The 16,764-nt window shown below is 38.4% G+C and overlaps 2 protein-coding genes across 2 annotated transcripts in view; one reads left to right on the top strand and one right to left on the bottom strand.

The window, feature by feature from the left end:
- Positions 1–16,764, bottom strand: part of LOC307159815 (SUMO-conjugating enzyme UBC9-like) — an 84,589-nt gene that overhangs the window by 16,182 nt on the left and 51,643 nt on the right. The gene's annotated exons all lie outside the window — the stretch shown is intronic.
- mief1 (mitochondrial elongation factor 1) lies at positions 1,422–16,378 on the top strand. The gene is made up of 6 exons (XM_079873376.1): positions 1,422–1,524; positions 4,557–4,852; positions 6,773–6,934; positions 10,480–10,660; positions 11,328–11,590; positions 14,144–16,378. The coding sequence occupies exons 3-6, from the start codon at positions 6,788–6,790 to the stop codon at positions 14,960–14,962; spliced, it is 1,410 nt and encodes a 469-aa protein (XP_079729502.1). The 5' UTR covers positions 1,422–1,524; positions 4,557–4,852; positions 6,773–6,787; the 3' UTR covers positions 14,963–16,378.

The following is a 16,764-nucleotide window of genomic DNA, read 5'->3' as shown; positions in this document are numbered from 1 at the left end:
TTTTAGTGAAATTGCAGGTGCTCTTTGTTATCAGATATCCAGATTATGAACAATGTTTAACTGTGACATTCAGGCTGAACACATCCTGATCAGACAGACCTTGACAAATTTTATGATACTTACTATGATGTTGATACAGAATTGTTAGCCTTACTTCCTTAGTGTTTCTTTATTATAGAGATTGGGTTCCTGGGTGTTTCACTTTTGGCCCTGTGAATTGTTATGAATCTTAAAACACACTTTCACTAGTTTTTTTGTTTGTTTTAATTTGTAAGAATGTTCATCAGTGAATATACAGGCATCACATTTTCCCCATCATAGTCCTGAACAATTTCATAATTTCAGTACACATCAGATTCTTTACTCAATACAGCATTTTACATGTTTGGAATACATTTTCTTATTCATTTGTTTTGGTAAGGTTAGTTTCATAACTAGCATTTTATGTAGGTTATCTAAATGATCATGCATAATATAATTTGACACAATTATATATATATATACCAAAACGATCAAGAAAGAACAATTCTGACCTAAAGTTTTATCAAAAGTTATTACCAAACAATCATGTTGAAAGACAAAATATAAGATTTGATGTGTGAAAAACTCAAGGTAAATATCACACATATTTTTTGTAAAAAGTAAAAGCTAAATTTGATATTACATTATGGGTGTAAATGGACTTGGACTTAGTGCAGGTAACCCAATGCACAGGACAATGGTGACACGAGAATAAAAATATTCATGATTCTGAAGCTGAAAATATAATTTCTTTAGATGGATATGCTTGCACTCTGTTGTTAGATTTATAAAAAATAATGTAGGCCACTTTTTACTGTTAACATAAGACATTTGGCATTATCATGACCCACACATATTCCCCCATTGCATTATTATACATTATATTCATCATTATATATAGTAGTAATTAATGTAAAACTGACACCAAAACTCTGAAAATTAGAATTTATTCTCACACAGAAATGTTTATTTTGGGTGAACTATCCACGATACATATTGTTGTAATTTTGTATTACGATTATTGTGACCCTATATATTGTTACACCCCTAATATGTGTGTGTGTGTGTGTGTGTGTGTGTGTGTGTGTGTGTGTGTGTGTGTGTGTGTGTTCATATGTAATTTCACACAGTAAATATTGAAATGTTTTATGTTTATATCTATAATTATTATTTTCATACATAGTAGAGGTTCTTAAAGTCTGGAAAAGGGTCAAATAAAATCCATAAAAAGCATTTTAAAGGTATTTTTAAAATATAATTAAAGAATTATAATTTTAAAAACCCTGATGCACTGCAGAAACGCCAGAAATATACTGGTAATGTTAACTAAATAGTCAGCAGCACACTAATGGTTTTTGAGCCACTTTACAAACTTGTTCCAATAACCCCGGAAGTAGTCATTTAAATTCTTCTTCCGGAGCGGCATTGGTCGACCCTTTACTGAAGGCTGTCTGATCTCCCCACCCCTGCCAAGCTCAACATTCATTTCTGTCTAATTCAACCGTGAGTAAAAGTTTCTATTGGCACCGGATATGAGTTTCTAAAACATTCGAGACCTCGGAGGTTGAGCTTATTGACATATTTTCACAGTTAAAGAAGGTCACTGGAGATGAGGCTAGCTAACGGTAGCATGCAAAATAACTGCAGCTCTGCTTGCAAACGTCTCATTTTCATACACATTCGCCAGAACTGCTTCCCGTACAGCGTGTTAATACTATTCAAAAGGTTATATTTATATATATTTTTTCCTGATATACCTAAATATTATGTGTGGAACAACAGGCTTTATTGCACTGGACATTGCAGTAGTTATAAAGGCGATGGTTCAGTCTTAGACAGTTTACTCTGGTATCAATCAAAGCATGTAAAAATCAGGCATGTATTTTAAATATCCCCAACATTAATTATGATAACTAGTGCTCAGACATTGCACATTTCATTACAGGGTCACATAACTAATATAAGCCGCACGTGCCAGCATTGGTCTGCTTTTATTTGTTTTGTTTTGAAAGAAAGAGCGCTGAATTGTGGTGATTTGAATGCGGTTTGGTTGTGTCAGCTATTTATTGAATAAATATTTGCATTATGACCGCAGTTACCACAGTACTTTGGTGTGTTCAATGTCCTGTTGTCATCCATCCAAATGGTGGTATTAAAGTCACCATGCAATTGAATTGATTTTTTCTTTATGGAATATTGTATTTCTTATATATCTGTGCACGTCATTATTTTATTAAATTTATGTGCCCTTAAGTTTTAATCAAAATCATTTCCCCTCCCCTACATCTTTTAATTCTCTGATGACGTGTTTACTGGTGTAAGGGAGGGGGGGGGGGGGGAGGGGGGGGGGGGGGGGGAACTGTCACTCAAATGACATCATGCAATAGCAAATGGTGCTTTCAAGTCATCTCGTAAAGATCGTATATACGAGTTGAACGCACATGAACACAATATCGTAAATACGAGTGGGAAGCTCGGGATTTTCTTTAAGCCCTGATCTTTACGAGTTGGGGGCATGTCAGTGAGAAACATTGTGGAATACCACAATACTTAAATGTATTTAGCAGTGACTTGCTTGGTCCCCTCAAAGTTGCGTCGGATTCCTTAGCGTAAAGGTTAAGAGGCCCATCTATCGCTGTTTTCCATGTTTGTAGAGTTAGTTTGTGGAGTAAATATATAGGCTAGAATCTGTGTGCGTACCAAGCGGCAACCTCCCTGTCTCAATCTTGAAACCAACACGGTTTTACATCGAATTAAACGGCAATTCATCGACTGGTCGCTTGAGACTGGCTGCAAAAGTGAGTCAAATCTGCATCTCCCCCATGTTGAAATGCCCAACTTTACAGCAGAAAAAAACATGTTTACTGCCTGGAGCAAAAAGTGGCTTTGGTCTATAACATGACAACTGTAACAACTGTGAGGGGGGTGAATTGTTTTATAACTCATCCGTTTAAATTATATTAAGCCTTAAATTTCTGCATAATTAAGTGTTCAAAATCAACCGCTAATATCTTCCATCCATAGACAACTTGATCGCGTCGAGGTAGGTGGGCATGGTTTCAGCACCAGGCTCCTCAGCTCCACCCATGTCCTGCCTCTTTGCCCATTTTCGTTTATCCGGGAGTGACGCGCTGCCAAGATGGCGACGGTCGGCTACACCCACTTTAGGTTTCAAAACCGGTCTTCAGAAACCTATGGGTGACGTCACGGACACTACGTCCATATTTTTTTTACAGTCTATGGTGTGTACACAGCTTTTTTAAAAGTGCCGGGTGCTGGTGTTTCGCGTGCGTTCACCCAATCAGTGTACACTTACGTCACAGAGAGTTCCTATAATGCTGGTTTAGACCCTACTCTGAAATAGGAGCTAAATTAGCACCTCCAAAAGAGTTCCTAGAACTAAAATAATTCCTAGTTCCTGCGGTGCGAACATGCCAAAATCCGGGTACTTCCGCCAATAGTTCTAGGAACTGTGAAAAGGTTCCTCCGGTGCGAAAGCCCCTATTGTCAGGCTTTTCTATTTACAGCGAAGTAAGCTAATTACCTGCACAGAATAAGATGGCATTATAATATAATGTAATTTGTAAAGATAAAGTTTGCAGTGGCTTCATAAATTATTTAAAAACATAAAAAAACAACGCACACCTGCACATTTCTTTGTTCTTCAATTCTAGAACTAGAGTTTAAGAAACTTGCTATATTTTTGTGTAATTAATTATGAGAAAGTACACTGAACGATTAATCGCACTTTCCATGTAATCGCACTTAAATCGAGATGGCTTATCGCGATTTTAAAATCGCAAAGGCTACGATTATTTTTTATGCGCAGTTTGTCATTGATGTACGGCTCTGTAAACGCTGCTCCTTCTGAAAGCACTGTGAGTTTGAGCCACTTATAACGTGCAGTTGAAAAAACAACACGCGTCAAACATCTTTCCAAACACGAGAATCATTTATGAACCTCTTGTCCAACAACAGACAACATTTAATAACATGCATTTACTCCAAACTCACTTCTTAACGACAGTTGAGCTCATCCTTCTGTGAGATGATCTGCCTTCTTACACAGAATAAGGCAGTCGTGTATTTATAAGCCATGTTTAATCAAAGCGTTTCAATCTTCCGTTTATTCAGCTACAGCGATAGGGATTTCCTGGAATGATGCGCATTATTGTACTTCTGCAACGGGGCATATTTATCGTGTTTGCATGAGAGCGCCCTCTGGCGTTCAAATGGGGCAGTATTTACTACCAATCACAATCAGCCGCACTCCACTGACAAGCTGCGCATAAAATAATCGCAAATCGCGTGCGGTTTTGTTGCGATTAATCGCTCAGCCCTACGCCATCTTACTCCGACGAAAGTGACTTGAACGCACCGGTCGTTGTAAACACGACTTCCCACCTCGTAAGTACGAACTCCCCAGGAGGACTTGAATGCACCAAAAGCACAGCCATCCAATCAAGTCCCTCCCTACAGGTTTTCCTGCAATGCAACTTCCATTTAACACTGACTTTAAAGTGTCCATCTTCCAGGTGCGTGTGAGACGTCGGTCTCTGCCCGCTCTGAACCCTCCCTGATGGGCGGCTGGTCCCGCAGTGCTGTCCTGCAGCTGTACCGAGCACTGCTCCGTGCAGGTCAACACCTACAGTACACCGACCGCGACTTCTACCGGCGCGCAGTGACCCGAGAGTTCCGCCGCTGTCAGACCCTCAGCGCCCCAGCAGAGAGGGAGGACGCGCTGAAGAGAGGACAGTTCTTCCTCAACAGCAGGCTGGGCGGCTTGGTGTAGAAGTGGCCCATCAGCACCAGACAGTCTGACTGCTAGCTGGTAAGATGAGCATTTCTGCATTTGAAACATTGTAGGCAGCTTACAGTCGCAGGAGGTGCATGTATGTGTAAACCACGGTTGTTATCATTAACTAAAACCGTTAAAAAGCATTTTTGTTGATTGAAATAAAACTTAAAATGTGAAAATTTGATTTAAAAAACTTAAAACTAATTGAAAATTAGAAATATTGCCTTGGCACCTAAATCAAATAAATTGAAGCACTAAAATTGCTCACTGGAAATAAATAAAAGCTCAAATAAAAATAAATGGACATAAATAGAAATATTTAAACGTGACAAAAGTGCATAAAATTACAAAAAATTAAACCAAAATGAAAAAGAAAACTGAAAATTTAAAAAATAAAAAATAAAAGCTAATTCAAAATATTAAAGTGCCCCAATTTTGGTTTTTCGAATATTCCCTTTCATGCAGTTGGTAATATTGCTGTCTGTGAATGTAAACGTTCTGTAAAGTCGAAAGTGCACGATAACTCTGAACCGCCTAAACGAGTCTTCTGTAATTCGAATCCCACTGCGCGACAGTTCTACGTCACTAGAAAATACATTTGCATAATCAATGCCCGGTCGTCCGCCTATGTTGTATGTTGTCCGCCCACTAACAACTTGACCAGCCCACAAACACGTAATTTTACTGACGACTGCTTCTCAAATCTCGCAGTTCAACACGGGATTCGCAAAATGCTTGCTCTTGAAAGATGGGTCAGTACCCAGTTTATTTGGATCAGCTTGCTCCTCAGAATCACAACCTGTAAGTATGAATAATTACTGATGTATATATTTTCTACCGGGAGTTCAAAATACGTAGTTTTGTGTTTTATATTGTGTAAGTTTCCGGTTAACCGGCTAACTCACGTTATTACTGTCTTACTGCTAAGCAGCTGTGGGCCACTATTACCTAAAACTGTGTCTATTAATGCAGATTGTCTTGATGATGAAGGATTAAGATTTGTTTTGCAAACTTTAATGTTACATCATTCATTCACGTTAGTGCTTGACTAACATATGCGCTGTTAACATATGTGCAGTTCCCGCATGTTCACCGCAATAAATTAGAAATATACACATCGGTTGGTTGATGGACAATGTATTTTATGAGAAAATGAAAGCGTTTTTTTACTTTTGATGCATGTAAACCTGTTGTAGGAGACCTCCAAAACAAAATCAGGAGCCTTTACAATAGCATAATAGGGACAGTTTAACAAAAACTATAATAGTATGAAAATACTAAAATGCCAGTGAATAAAAATAGTTATTGTTTTCATTGTTTTTAACCCATGTAAACTTTTGTTTAAAAAAATATCCTTTAATAGTGCTTTAAGATTTTCAGGAGTGTAATATTCCTGTAAGAAGTACTACAGAAATTATATAATCTAATAATTTATAACACTGGATAATAACACTGGATAGTCTTCACTGTATAAATTAAATATCATTCCTTATTAAAGTTACAAAAGTGATTGTCAAGAGCATTAAGTGATTTTCTTTGTCTTTTGTTAACATTAAGGACACAGGAATATGTGGCTGCTGTCTCTTTAAGACCTCATGCACTGATCTACTGTATATTGACGCACCTCCAGTTTTCTAGCAGCTGTTACCATTTTTAATATATTTAACATTTCACAATTACGAATCTGCCCCATCGTCTTTCACGCTGACCCCGGGCCATCAGGCATTCCTTATTGTCGAGCCCCGCCATACCTGTTTCTCTGTGTCTAAACTTTTGACCAATAACAGCACAAGATATTTGTTGACATAACTGCAACGTGTCATGTGACATTGTGATTCACGTGATGTCATAACTAGGTAAACTGCATATAAGCTCAGCATCTTACATAACTTTTAGCTGATGAAAAAATAAATTTCTTGTCTCTTCTTTTCCTGTTCTCTTTCTCCATCTCAGGGAGGGAAAAGATCGATGGCAGGAGTGAACGGGGATCGGAAGGGGAAGAAAGATGACAATGGGCTTGGCACAGCGATTGACTTTGTGCTCTCTAATGCAAAGCTGGTGCTGGGAGTCGGGGGAGCAGCCATGCTCGGAATCGCCACGCTGGCGGTCAAAAGAGTGAGTACAGGAACGTGATGTAATGCACTTCTGTCCTAACGAATCACATTTCCTGTGATCTTCCCCTGAAGTAATTGTATTATATAAACTGTACTTTATCTTCCAGTCTTTCTGAAAGAGCTTTTATTAAAAACTAAGCAAGCAGCAAAAAATGTACAGAATCTAAATGACAGGGAAGAGCAGATAATGTTTACTAACCCTGTCCTAGATGATTTCAGTTTGATCTTAAACACATTTCAGTGTCTACTGTTTTCTGAATCTTTCACAAGGTAATTCAGCTTTGCAAAGAGTTTGCTATTGAAGGATGAAGTCAGCTTTGTTTAATATCCTGTGTGTGAGCTGCGCAAGTTCTGTATATTATTTCATAATTATAGCTAAAGCTTTCTTAGAAATTGTAAATTCGTTTGTAAAACAAACTTTACAGATTTTACAGTTGTAAAATTGTACAGTTGTAAAAATGCCGTTAAGTTCAGAGTAAGGAAAATGGTCACCAAAAATCTACACTACCATTAAAAAGTTTGGGGGCAGTAAGATTTTTGAGTGTTTTTTTTTAAATAAATTAATACAGGGATGCATTATTTCAATCAAAAGTGACAATGAAGACTTTAATATTGTTACAAAGGTTTCTTTTGAAATAATTGGTGTTCTTGTGAATTTTCAATTTTCAAAAATTTGTTAGCCCCTTTGGAGTTGTAAGTTTACTTTATTATTTTTCCTCCTCAATGGGAGTCAATGGCAGCCTTATGAACCGTGAAAATGATCAAAATTGGCATGCTTGTAGTGATTGTGATGAATAGTAATCTGACCAATTATGGGGTCTCTAGGACTAACTCTATAGCGCCTCCAATTCTTACAAAAATTGTCTCAGATGATCTTTGGACTGAGCTGCACAGATATTGACTGAACAGATTTTTTTTATTAATCTTTGTTCAAAAGTTATGGTGTCGCGAACTTAAAGGTGAACTAAGTAACTTTTTTACCTTAACTGAACAGCTTCGGAGTCATTGGAATAGTTATATGACTTTTTTCGGGTTGAACTATGGAGTGCCGCAGGGGTCTGTGTTAGGCCCTCTATTATTCTTAATATATATGATGACACTTGGAAATATTATAAGGAAACATGGAATTAGTTTCCATTGTTATGCTGATGACACTCAAATATATATTTCATCACGGCCGGATGAAAACGCTAAATTATCCAAATTGACAGAGTGTGTTAAAGATATAAAAGATTGGATGACGCGCAATTTCCTTTTATTGAATCCAGACAAGACAGAGGTAATACTTATCGGTTCAAAAAACCACCCACAAAACCTCTCACAATACAACTTTAACATAGTAGGATGTCCTGTTACTTTATCCTCTACAGTAAAAGACCTGGGTGTTATACTAGGTTGCAACCTGTCTTTTGAAAATCATATTTCATATGTTACAAAAACAGCCTTTTTCCACCTTAGAAACATTGCTAAGCTACGTAACATGCTATCAGTTTCTGATGCAGAAAAGTTAGTTCATGCATTCATGACCTCGAGACTAGATTACTGTAATGCTTTATTAGCTGGTTGTCCTGCATCCTCAATAAACAAGCTACAGTTAGTCCAAAATGCAGCCGCTAGAGTTCTTACTAGATCAAGAAAATATGATCATATAACACCGATTTTAACATCACTACATTGGTTACCTATAAAGTCCCGTATTAATTACAAGGTACTGCTACTGACTTATAAAGCCCTAAACGGCTTAGCTCCAGTCTATTTAACGGATCTTCTATCGCCCTATAATCCATCGCGCTCTTTAAGATCACTAACATTTAGCTCCAAAACACTGGAACAGTCTTCCTGATACTGTTCGTCGCTCAGATTCGCTCTCCCAGTTTAAAACTAGATTAAAGACGCATCTCTTCAGCCTGGCATTTATATAATATTTTTAATCTTACAGTTAAATCCGGTCTCTAGTTCATAAACGCCAGAGGAGAACTGGCCCCCGACTGAGCCTGGGTTCTCCCAAGGTTTTTTTTCTCCATCAGGTCACCTGATGGAGTTTTAGGTCACCATTAGGTCACTTGATGGAGTTTTTCAGTTCCTTGCCACTGTTGCCTTTGGCTTGCTCAGTTGGGGATATTTAATTTAATTTAATCAATCAATAATACTATTGATCAGCCTTTTCCACTAGAAACAAACCTTGTTGTATTATTTTAATTTAATACTGTGAAGCTGCTTTGATACAATCTGTATTGTGAAAAGCGCTATACAAATATACTTGACTTGAATGGTGGTCGTCTCGCTTCCCCCTAGCGCCTGTAAGTGGAAAAACAACCCTTGCAACTTGGGGCTGGCCTCAGCGTCAGGAAGTATCGCGTGATATCAGGTCTCTCAATGTAACGAATTGCTTTATGGCACTGCACACATACACTATCTAAACATTTATATGCCAGCCTTCTGTGTATCATACATACCTCAGTGGACATGGCTCCGTGCGTTCACTGGCTTCTTTGAAAACAAATGCACATGACCAGCGGGAGAAGATGGGAGGGGGGAGAGTCGCCAACGAGTTTTGACGACAGTGTTGTCAAATATCTATTCCGAAGCTGTAGGGGGATCTCTGTAGATAAACCTACAAGCAAAAAGCGAGAAAACAGCAAAGAAATCGGCAAAGCTGCATAATGCTGCTTTAACGGGGTCGACCCAAAATTGGTTCAGAGGCTGTATTTAGGCCAAACTTTGATCAATCGACATGAAAATTGGTACACCTCATCGGAACCATGATCTGAGGGTCCATGCCAAATTTGGGAACAGCGCCACCTACAGGTCATGAGATCTGAAATTGCTATTTTGCTGATTACTGTTGAACCATTTGTCAGAAAATCATGATGTCTGTCTATGGATTCCCTGTGTCATGCCAAATCTGATGATACCGATTTTGCCTCGATTGAACGAACCACCATTTTGAATGTTGCCATAAATTGCAATGTCTTTTAAAAAATTGGACATCTAAACACAGAATTTGGTAGGTATCATCATTGGCATGCCCTGAAGATACCTGATAAGCAGCACCACCTAGTGTTCTAGAGATATGTTTTTTTGCAAAAATGCTTATAACTTTTGGAAAATTTGATTTCTTTGTGTCATTATGTTCCTTGGTTTATGCCGATTCCGACAAAATCAAATTTGTCATTTTCCAACAATGTGACTGTCCTAGTGCCGCAATGAAATGAGCGACAGATACCTGACCCAGAGATTGTTGGTTTGAGTCCCGTGTGGGGCAACTTTATAAAATTGTGTGTAATGTTGTGTAATTAGAGCCAATAGCTGCAAGCCAAAATTATAGGCTATGAGTGGCATGTTGTTTAAAGCAACAAGTTATAGCTTGTTTGATCAAATTCAATGTGTAGCAAGTGTTTAACCATATGAATTGTGCAAAGTTCAAAGGTTTCCTTATAAAATCCAATGTCCAAAAATGGCCATAAGGGGCTTGGCCCCGGAATTGCTGCTAGCAACTAAATGTATTATTATTTTTGGTGTATAATTGAGTTTGGTTCGTCTCAGATGTACGATCGAGCTCTCAGTGCCCCATCCAGTCCCACTAAAGCCGACCCATCAGGACGGAGAAGCTGGGAGGAGCCAAGCTGGATGGGGTCGTCACCACGGACACTGAACCGTGATATGAAACAGAACGTCAGCCGCTCTCTACAGACGCTCCCTACCTCCTCCAGCTCCTTCAAGCCAGGTAATGAATCTCTGGTGCCTTGCAGACACAACATACTGTGCTTTTGAATGCAAAGACCATGAGACAACATGTGCTTTTCAATTCCCTTTTTTAATATATATTTTCAATGATTTTAGGAAAGGTAATATTTATTTTTTGATTTTAATTAATTTTAATTAATTTAATTAATTAATTTTTAAGCCTGGGCCACCTTGGACATGGTTTATCCCTTGTTTATCCTATCCTAACCTGTATGCTTATTGTTTACCAGGCTTATACATAACGGAGTGTCTTCTCTACTTGCTCAGTGGGTATTTAAACCCTTCTTTAACCAACACACTGTAGGATTCTGTAGCCCCTTTATTCGTTTTCTGGGCATTAGGGTTGTGCTTAATCATTTTGAGTAGTTGATGAGTTGTCTGAAGGAATTATCAATGTCAAGCATTGGAAATATTCAGAATCTCTACCTCTCCCATTGTTGAATGACTAGTTCACCGTCCTGTGCCATCTCTCCTCCCTCATAATCCAAGCCTAGTATCAATCTGAGTCTGGAAAACTAAAGATTGTGTTGTTTTAGGCTGTGTATTGTGATAAAGTAGAATTATTCTACCACATGCTTACCTTTTGAATGTTTACATATGGTCAGTGGCATTTAAGTCTATTTTTGTGTGTTCATCTGCTTTTTTAGATTCTTTTCATCGTGTTATGGGCCGCGGTAGTGGCGGCTCTGGTAAGGCTGAACTCCAGAGGGCACGGATTCGTCTCTCACTGCAGGAACACCTCTGGGCCTTCTTTCATGAGCGAGTGGCGATCCCCTCAGAAGAGCAGGCCGTAGCTCGCCGTGCCGCGTTGGATATCTGTGCGGAGCTTCGATTCTTCCTCCACGCCAAACTACCTGATATGCCCCTACGAGAAATGTACCTAAGCGGCAGTCTGTATGACGACCTCCAGGTGAGAACACGGGAACCATTCAGAGAGTGTTATAAGGGGCTTTCACACCAGAGGAACCTTTTCATAGTTCCTAGAACTAATGGCAGAAGTGCCCACTTTTTGGCAAGTTCACACTGCAGGAACTGGGAATAATTTTAGTTCTAGGAACGCCTTATGGGGGAATTAATTTAGCTCCTACTTCAGAATAGGGTCTAACCCAGTACAATAGGAACTACCAGTGACGTAAGTGTACGCTGATTGGCCCAACGTACGTGAAAAACCAGCACCCGCCATTTAAAGAAAAGCTGTGTACACAGACAGATTATAGCCTATATATTTACTCCAAATATAACTCTACGAACACGGAAAACAGTGATAGATGGACCTCTCAACCTTTACACTAAGGAGAAAATCCAATGCAATCCTTTGAGGGGACCAAGCGAACATTATGTATTTCTGCTCAGCTAGCGACATTGAGCATCACAACCACACGGCAAACGCTAATACTTTTTCATTTGTGCCTTGGACAGAAAACAACATTGTGCTGCTTTATTTGTAGATCTATCCAAGGCGTTTGATTCGGTAGATCATGAATTGTTGCTGAACAAACTTAGGGATGTGGGTTTCTGTCCTAATGCTGTTAAATGGTTTAGAAACTATTTTGTAGATCGCACTCAGTGTGTCCATGCAGAGGGCCACAAATCAGAGTTTCTTGGGATATCTAAAGGGGTCCCCCAGGGGTATATTTTGGGACCTATTCTGTTCTCTATTTTTATAAATGATTTAGGTAAGGACGTTCAAGCAAAAGTACACTTTTATGCTGATGACACTGTCATTTATACATATGCTCCTTCCATAGCACAGGCTTCAGCTTCAGACTGCATTTCAGTCATTACAAACTGCTCTGCTCAATTTAAAATTGGTTTTAAATCATCAGAAAACGAAGTTCATGGTCTTTTCAAAAACTCGCCTACAGTTGCTTGATGATCTTAGCATTTTTACGTCTGATGGTAAATCCATTGAAAGGGTACCCACGTACAAGTACTTGGGTATATGGATAGACGACAAACTTTTATTTAATGTACATATTGCTAATCTAGTTAGGAAGCTCAAAGTAAAGATTGGCTTTTATTTTAGAAATAAATCTAGCTTTACTTTTAATGCCAAAAAAAAACTTGTGGAAGCTACTTTTCTGTCTGTGATTGATTATGGTGACATATTATATATGCATGCAGCCTCCTCCATCTTACGGAATCTTGATTCAGTGTATCATGCGTCTCTACGCTTTATAACAAATGCAAAGTCCCTTACTCACCATTGCATTCTTTATGATCTGGTGGGTTGGACAGCACTGACCACCCTCAGAAAACAGCATTGGTATATTTTTATATATAAAGCCATGCTAGGTAAACTTCCAGCTTACCTCTGTACTCTCCTCTGTCTGAATTCTGCAAGTTATCAGCTACGCTCCTCTAAGTGGTTGCTTTTTAATGTTCCCAGGGTTTGGACAGATTTGGGGAAAACTGCATTTTCATACTATGCACCATGGGCATGGAATAATTTGCAGAAAGATCTTAAACTAGAAACGTGTATATCAATTAATAAATTTAAGACCATCATAAAAAATGTGGTAAAGGAGACATGTAGTTGTTTTTCTTGAGAGGTCCTTGTATTTTAATGATTTTTGCATGATTGTATGTATGCAGTATTTTTTTTATTTTTTTTTATTATGTTGTGTTTATGTATGGCTGCTACCTTGTATGTAGCACTTGTATATGTTCTTTATGTATGGCTGCTACCTTGGCCAGGTCTCTCTTGTAAAAGAGATTTTTGATCTCAATGAGACTTCCTGGTAAAATAAAGGTAAAAAAAAATATATATACTGTTTACTTTCTTTGTTTAACAGTTCTACCTAATAACGTATTAGACATGACTGTTAAACAGATTGTAAACTAATGAACACGGAGAATGCGAGCGCTGTGTGCTCGGGCTCTTGTGTTCTGAGCGGAGTCAAAATAAAAATCACAACAAGCGTGGCTTACGTCACTTCAGAGTTCCTACTGGTGGTGCGAATGCAACTAGGAAAATGGCCCTAGAGGAACATTTAGATCTCGAGGAACCGCCCTGGTGGTTAGTTCCTATAACTACCCGGTGTAAAAGCCCCTATAATTCTGTTCCATAATAAGCAAGAATATAGGGAAAATATGGCCTTCAATTGAAGTGCTTCTGATATACACTACCATTCAAAAGTTTGGGGTTGGTAAGTCTCTTATAGCCTCTTCAAGGATGCATTTATTTAAACAAAAATACTGTAAAAGTTAAATATTATTAGAATTCAAAATAGCTGTTTTCTATTTGAATATACTTTAAAATGTATTTTATTCCTGTGATGCAAAGCTGAATTTTCAGCATCATTACTCCAGTCTTCATTGTCACATGATCCTTCAGAAATTAATCGAATATAATGATTTGATGCTGAAGAAACATTTATTATTATCAATGTTATTATTATTTTTTTAACTTATTAATTTTTTTTTGTGTAAACGGTGACATATTTATTCATTTAATTATTAGGTGGTGACTGCTGATCACGCCCAGCTGATGGTACCCATGATCCTTGAGAAGAATCTCTGGTCATCCATTCCTGGTGAGGACACCATCATGAACGTTCCTGGCTTCTGGCTGGTTCGTCGGGAAAACCTTGAGTACTTCCCGCGTGGAAGCAGTTACTGGGACCGTTGTATTGTGGGTGGTTACCTTTCCCCAAAGAGCGTCCTAGAAGTTTTCGAGAAGCTCGTCGCTGGATCCATCAACTGGCCCGCCATCGGTAGCGTTTTAGATTACATCATTCGACCCGTGGTCCCATCGGAAACGCTTACGCTAGAAGTGCAGTACGAAACGGACCGTCGCCTTTACGTGGACTTCCTCCCGTTGCTTGTAATGGAGGACGGTGTCTCACTGATCGCCAAACCACATCGTTTGGCTGCCGAACGGCACGAGAACCTGTGGAGGCAAAGTTTTCGCGTGGCGGAAACAACAAAGTTACGTGCCCTTGATCAGGAAGATGGCGGGTGCCGTTGCGCATGTCTTAAAGTTGTCAAAGCCGTGTGTAAACTGAATCCAGCGCTAACACGATTAAACGCAAGCCAGCTCACTAACACAATCCTTCTCCTGAGCGAACAGGAGGGCGATTGGACTCAAGAAGCGCTCGCCGACCGTTTCATGCAGCTGCTTCGTGCACTAGTGGGACACCTAGAAGCTGGGAGGCTACCCTGCACCCTAAATCTCAAGGTCAATCTGTTCTGTGAGCTAACGCCACAGGAAATAGACGAACTGGGATACACGCTCTACTGCGCGTTGTCCGACCCAGAGAGCCTTTTGAGAACTGTTTAACAACTCCTGCACACACACTACCACTGTTTGGTCGTGGAGTTGACACACAAACCAAAATAATGGCAATGTTTTCATACGTGTCCTGTTCTGAGTAGATTAGTAACCTCAATTGTTTTTTAATTATACCATCATCAGTTATTTTCAGGTACACCAAACTCATCTGTTAGTCATATTTTATATGGCCTATCATAAGTCATTTAGGTGTTTTTGTCTTTCTTGATGCACAGTGAATTGGCATGAAGATTATATCGTCTGTATGTGATATTCGTATAAATTCAGGCACAGTCATCTCATATGTGTCCGTTATTGCACACAATGCATTGAGATTCAATGGAGGTAATTTGGCATGTTACAGTGATACATTCATGGTTTTATGTTCCCCATTTTTTTATGTGTGGAACATGGTTCAGTATTTCCTTGATTTGTTCATAAACACTTTCAACAAAAGACTATTTCTGTCCATTATTCAAAATTAATTGCAAAGAAAAACAAGTTTGTGCCAATAAAATATGCAGATTAGCTGTCTGACAGGCAGTGCTACTGGAGACATGTTATGTAAGGATTTTTAGTTGTTGATGTAGCATACATTGCTTTTCTTCATACTCTTTCAAAGGTCGCTCGTAGAAATATGATGCTATTGAAATGGTTGAAACGGGTTATTACACACTGCTGAAACCAGAAGAAGCTAAACACCTGAATTGATAATCAAAAGATATGTTTAAACTCCTTTAGAATGGCTAAACAAAGAGCAGATGTGATTTTTATTGTATTGAAGCTGCCCATACGTAGAATCATTTAAAAGGTTTAGGAAAACAGAAATGGAAGGATGTTTCCCCTCTTGTCTATATTGTATGAGGATGTATGTGTTAAAAGGAATGTTTGAATGAACCGAAGGATATCGTGTGCAAAAGATATACAAGAGCCTAATAAAACAGACTTAATAGAGACATTTTAGTATTTTTGTACTGATTGTACAGATGTAACCAAAACTATTTATGTATATCTTATGATCATACTTTGTGTTTGGAGAGTTGTCTGATAGAACAAAATATAAAATAGGCTATGTCTCCGCTATGAAATGCCAAAACTCAAAAGATCATGTGTATTGAAGCATTTATTTTGCTTGCATAAACACCGGACCACCTGTGTCGACCTGTGTGATGTAGCAGATAGACGTTTACCTAGCGAATGATATGAAAGCAGCACCGAACCCAAATTAGATCTGCTAGTGGAGTTCAGCTTGGCCTAGTACTTTGCATGTGATGCGTCTGTACTCGTTTCTTCATTTCCTGGTGATTATTATTTTTATTAAACAGCACTTTGTATCATTTGTTCTGTAAGAGTGATTCGTGCATCTGGTCTCTGTACTGCAATAGAGAGCAAAGGATGACAATAAAATAAAATGGAGTGAAACTATTACAGTGTTATTGTGAATTATTTGTGTCTCGGTACAGTTATGACTCTAATAGCTGACAAGTTTGGGGTCTGTAAGATGTTTTTTTGGAAAGAAATTAATACTTTAAAGGATCATGTGACACTGAAGACTGGAGTAATGATGCTGAAAATTCAGCTTTGCCATCACAGGAATAAATTATATTTTAAAATATAGTAAAATAGAAAATGGTTATGTTAAATTATACTTTACAATATTACGTAACTGCATTTTTTTTATTTAAAAAAATGAGCAAAAGAGAGTTATTTCAAAGACATTTAAACATCTACTGACCCCAATTTAATGGTAGTATATTTGCATTATGTTCACATACAGTTTTCATGACTTCGAAATTAGATCTGTTGAAGGG

This window comes from Squalius cephalus (genome assembly GCF_949319135.1).
Source record: "Squalius cephalus genome assembly, chromosome: 1".
Taxonomy (NCBI): Eukaryota; Metazoa; Chordata; class Actinopteri; order Cypriniformes; family Leuciscidae; genus Squalius; species Squalius cephalus.
This window is presented reverse-complemented; position numbering and strand designations above follow the sequence as displayed.

What these genes read in the sequence shown, in the direction of transcription:
- mief1 (XM_079873376.1), top strand. Translation starts at nt 6,788, where the DNA reads ATGGCAGGAGTGAACGGGGATCGGAAGGGGAAGAAAGATGACAATGGG. An exon ending in CCACGCTGGCGGTCAAAAGA is followed by an intron (nt 6,935 to 10,479) that starts GTGAGTACAGGA and finishes GGTTCGTCTCAG; the next exon opens with ATGTACGATCGAGCTCTCAG. An exon ending in GTCTGTATGACGACCTCCAG is followed by an intron (nt 11,591 to 14,143) that starts GTGAGAACACGG and finishes TTTAATTATTAG; the next exon opens with GTGGTGACTGCTGATCACGC.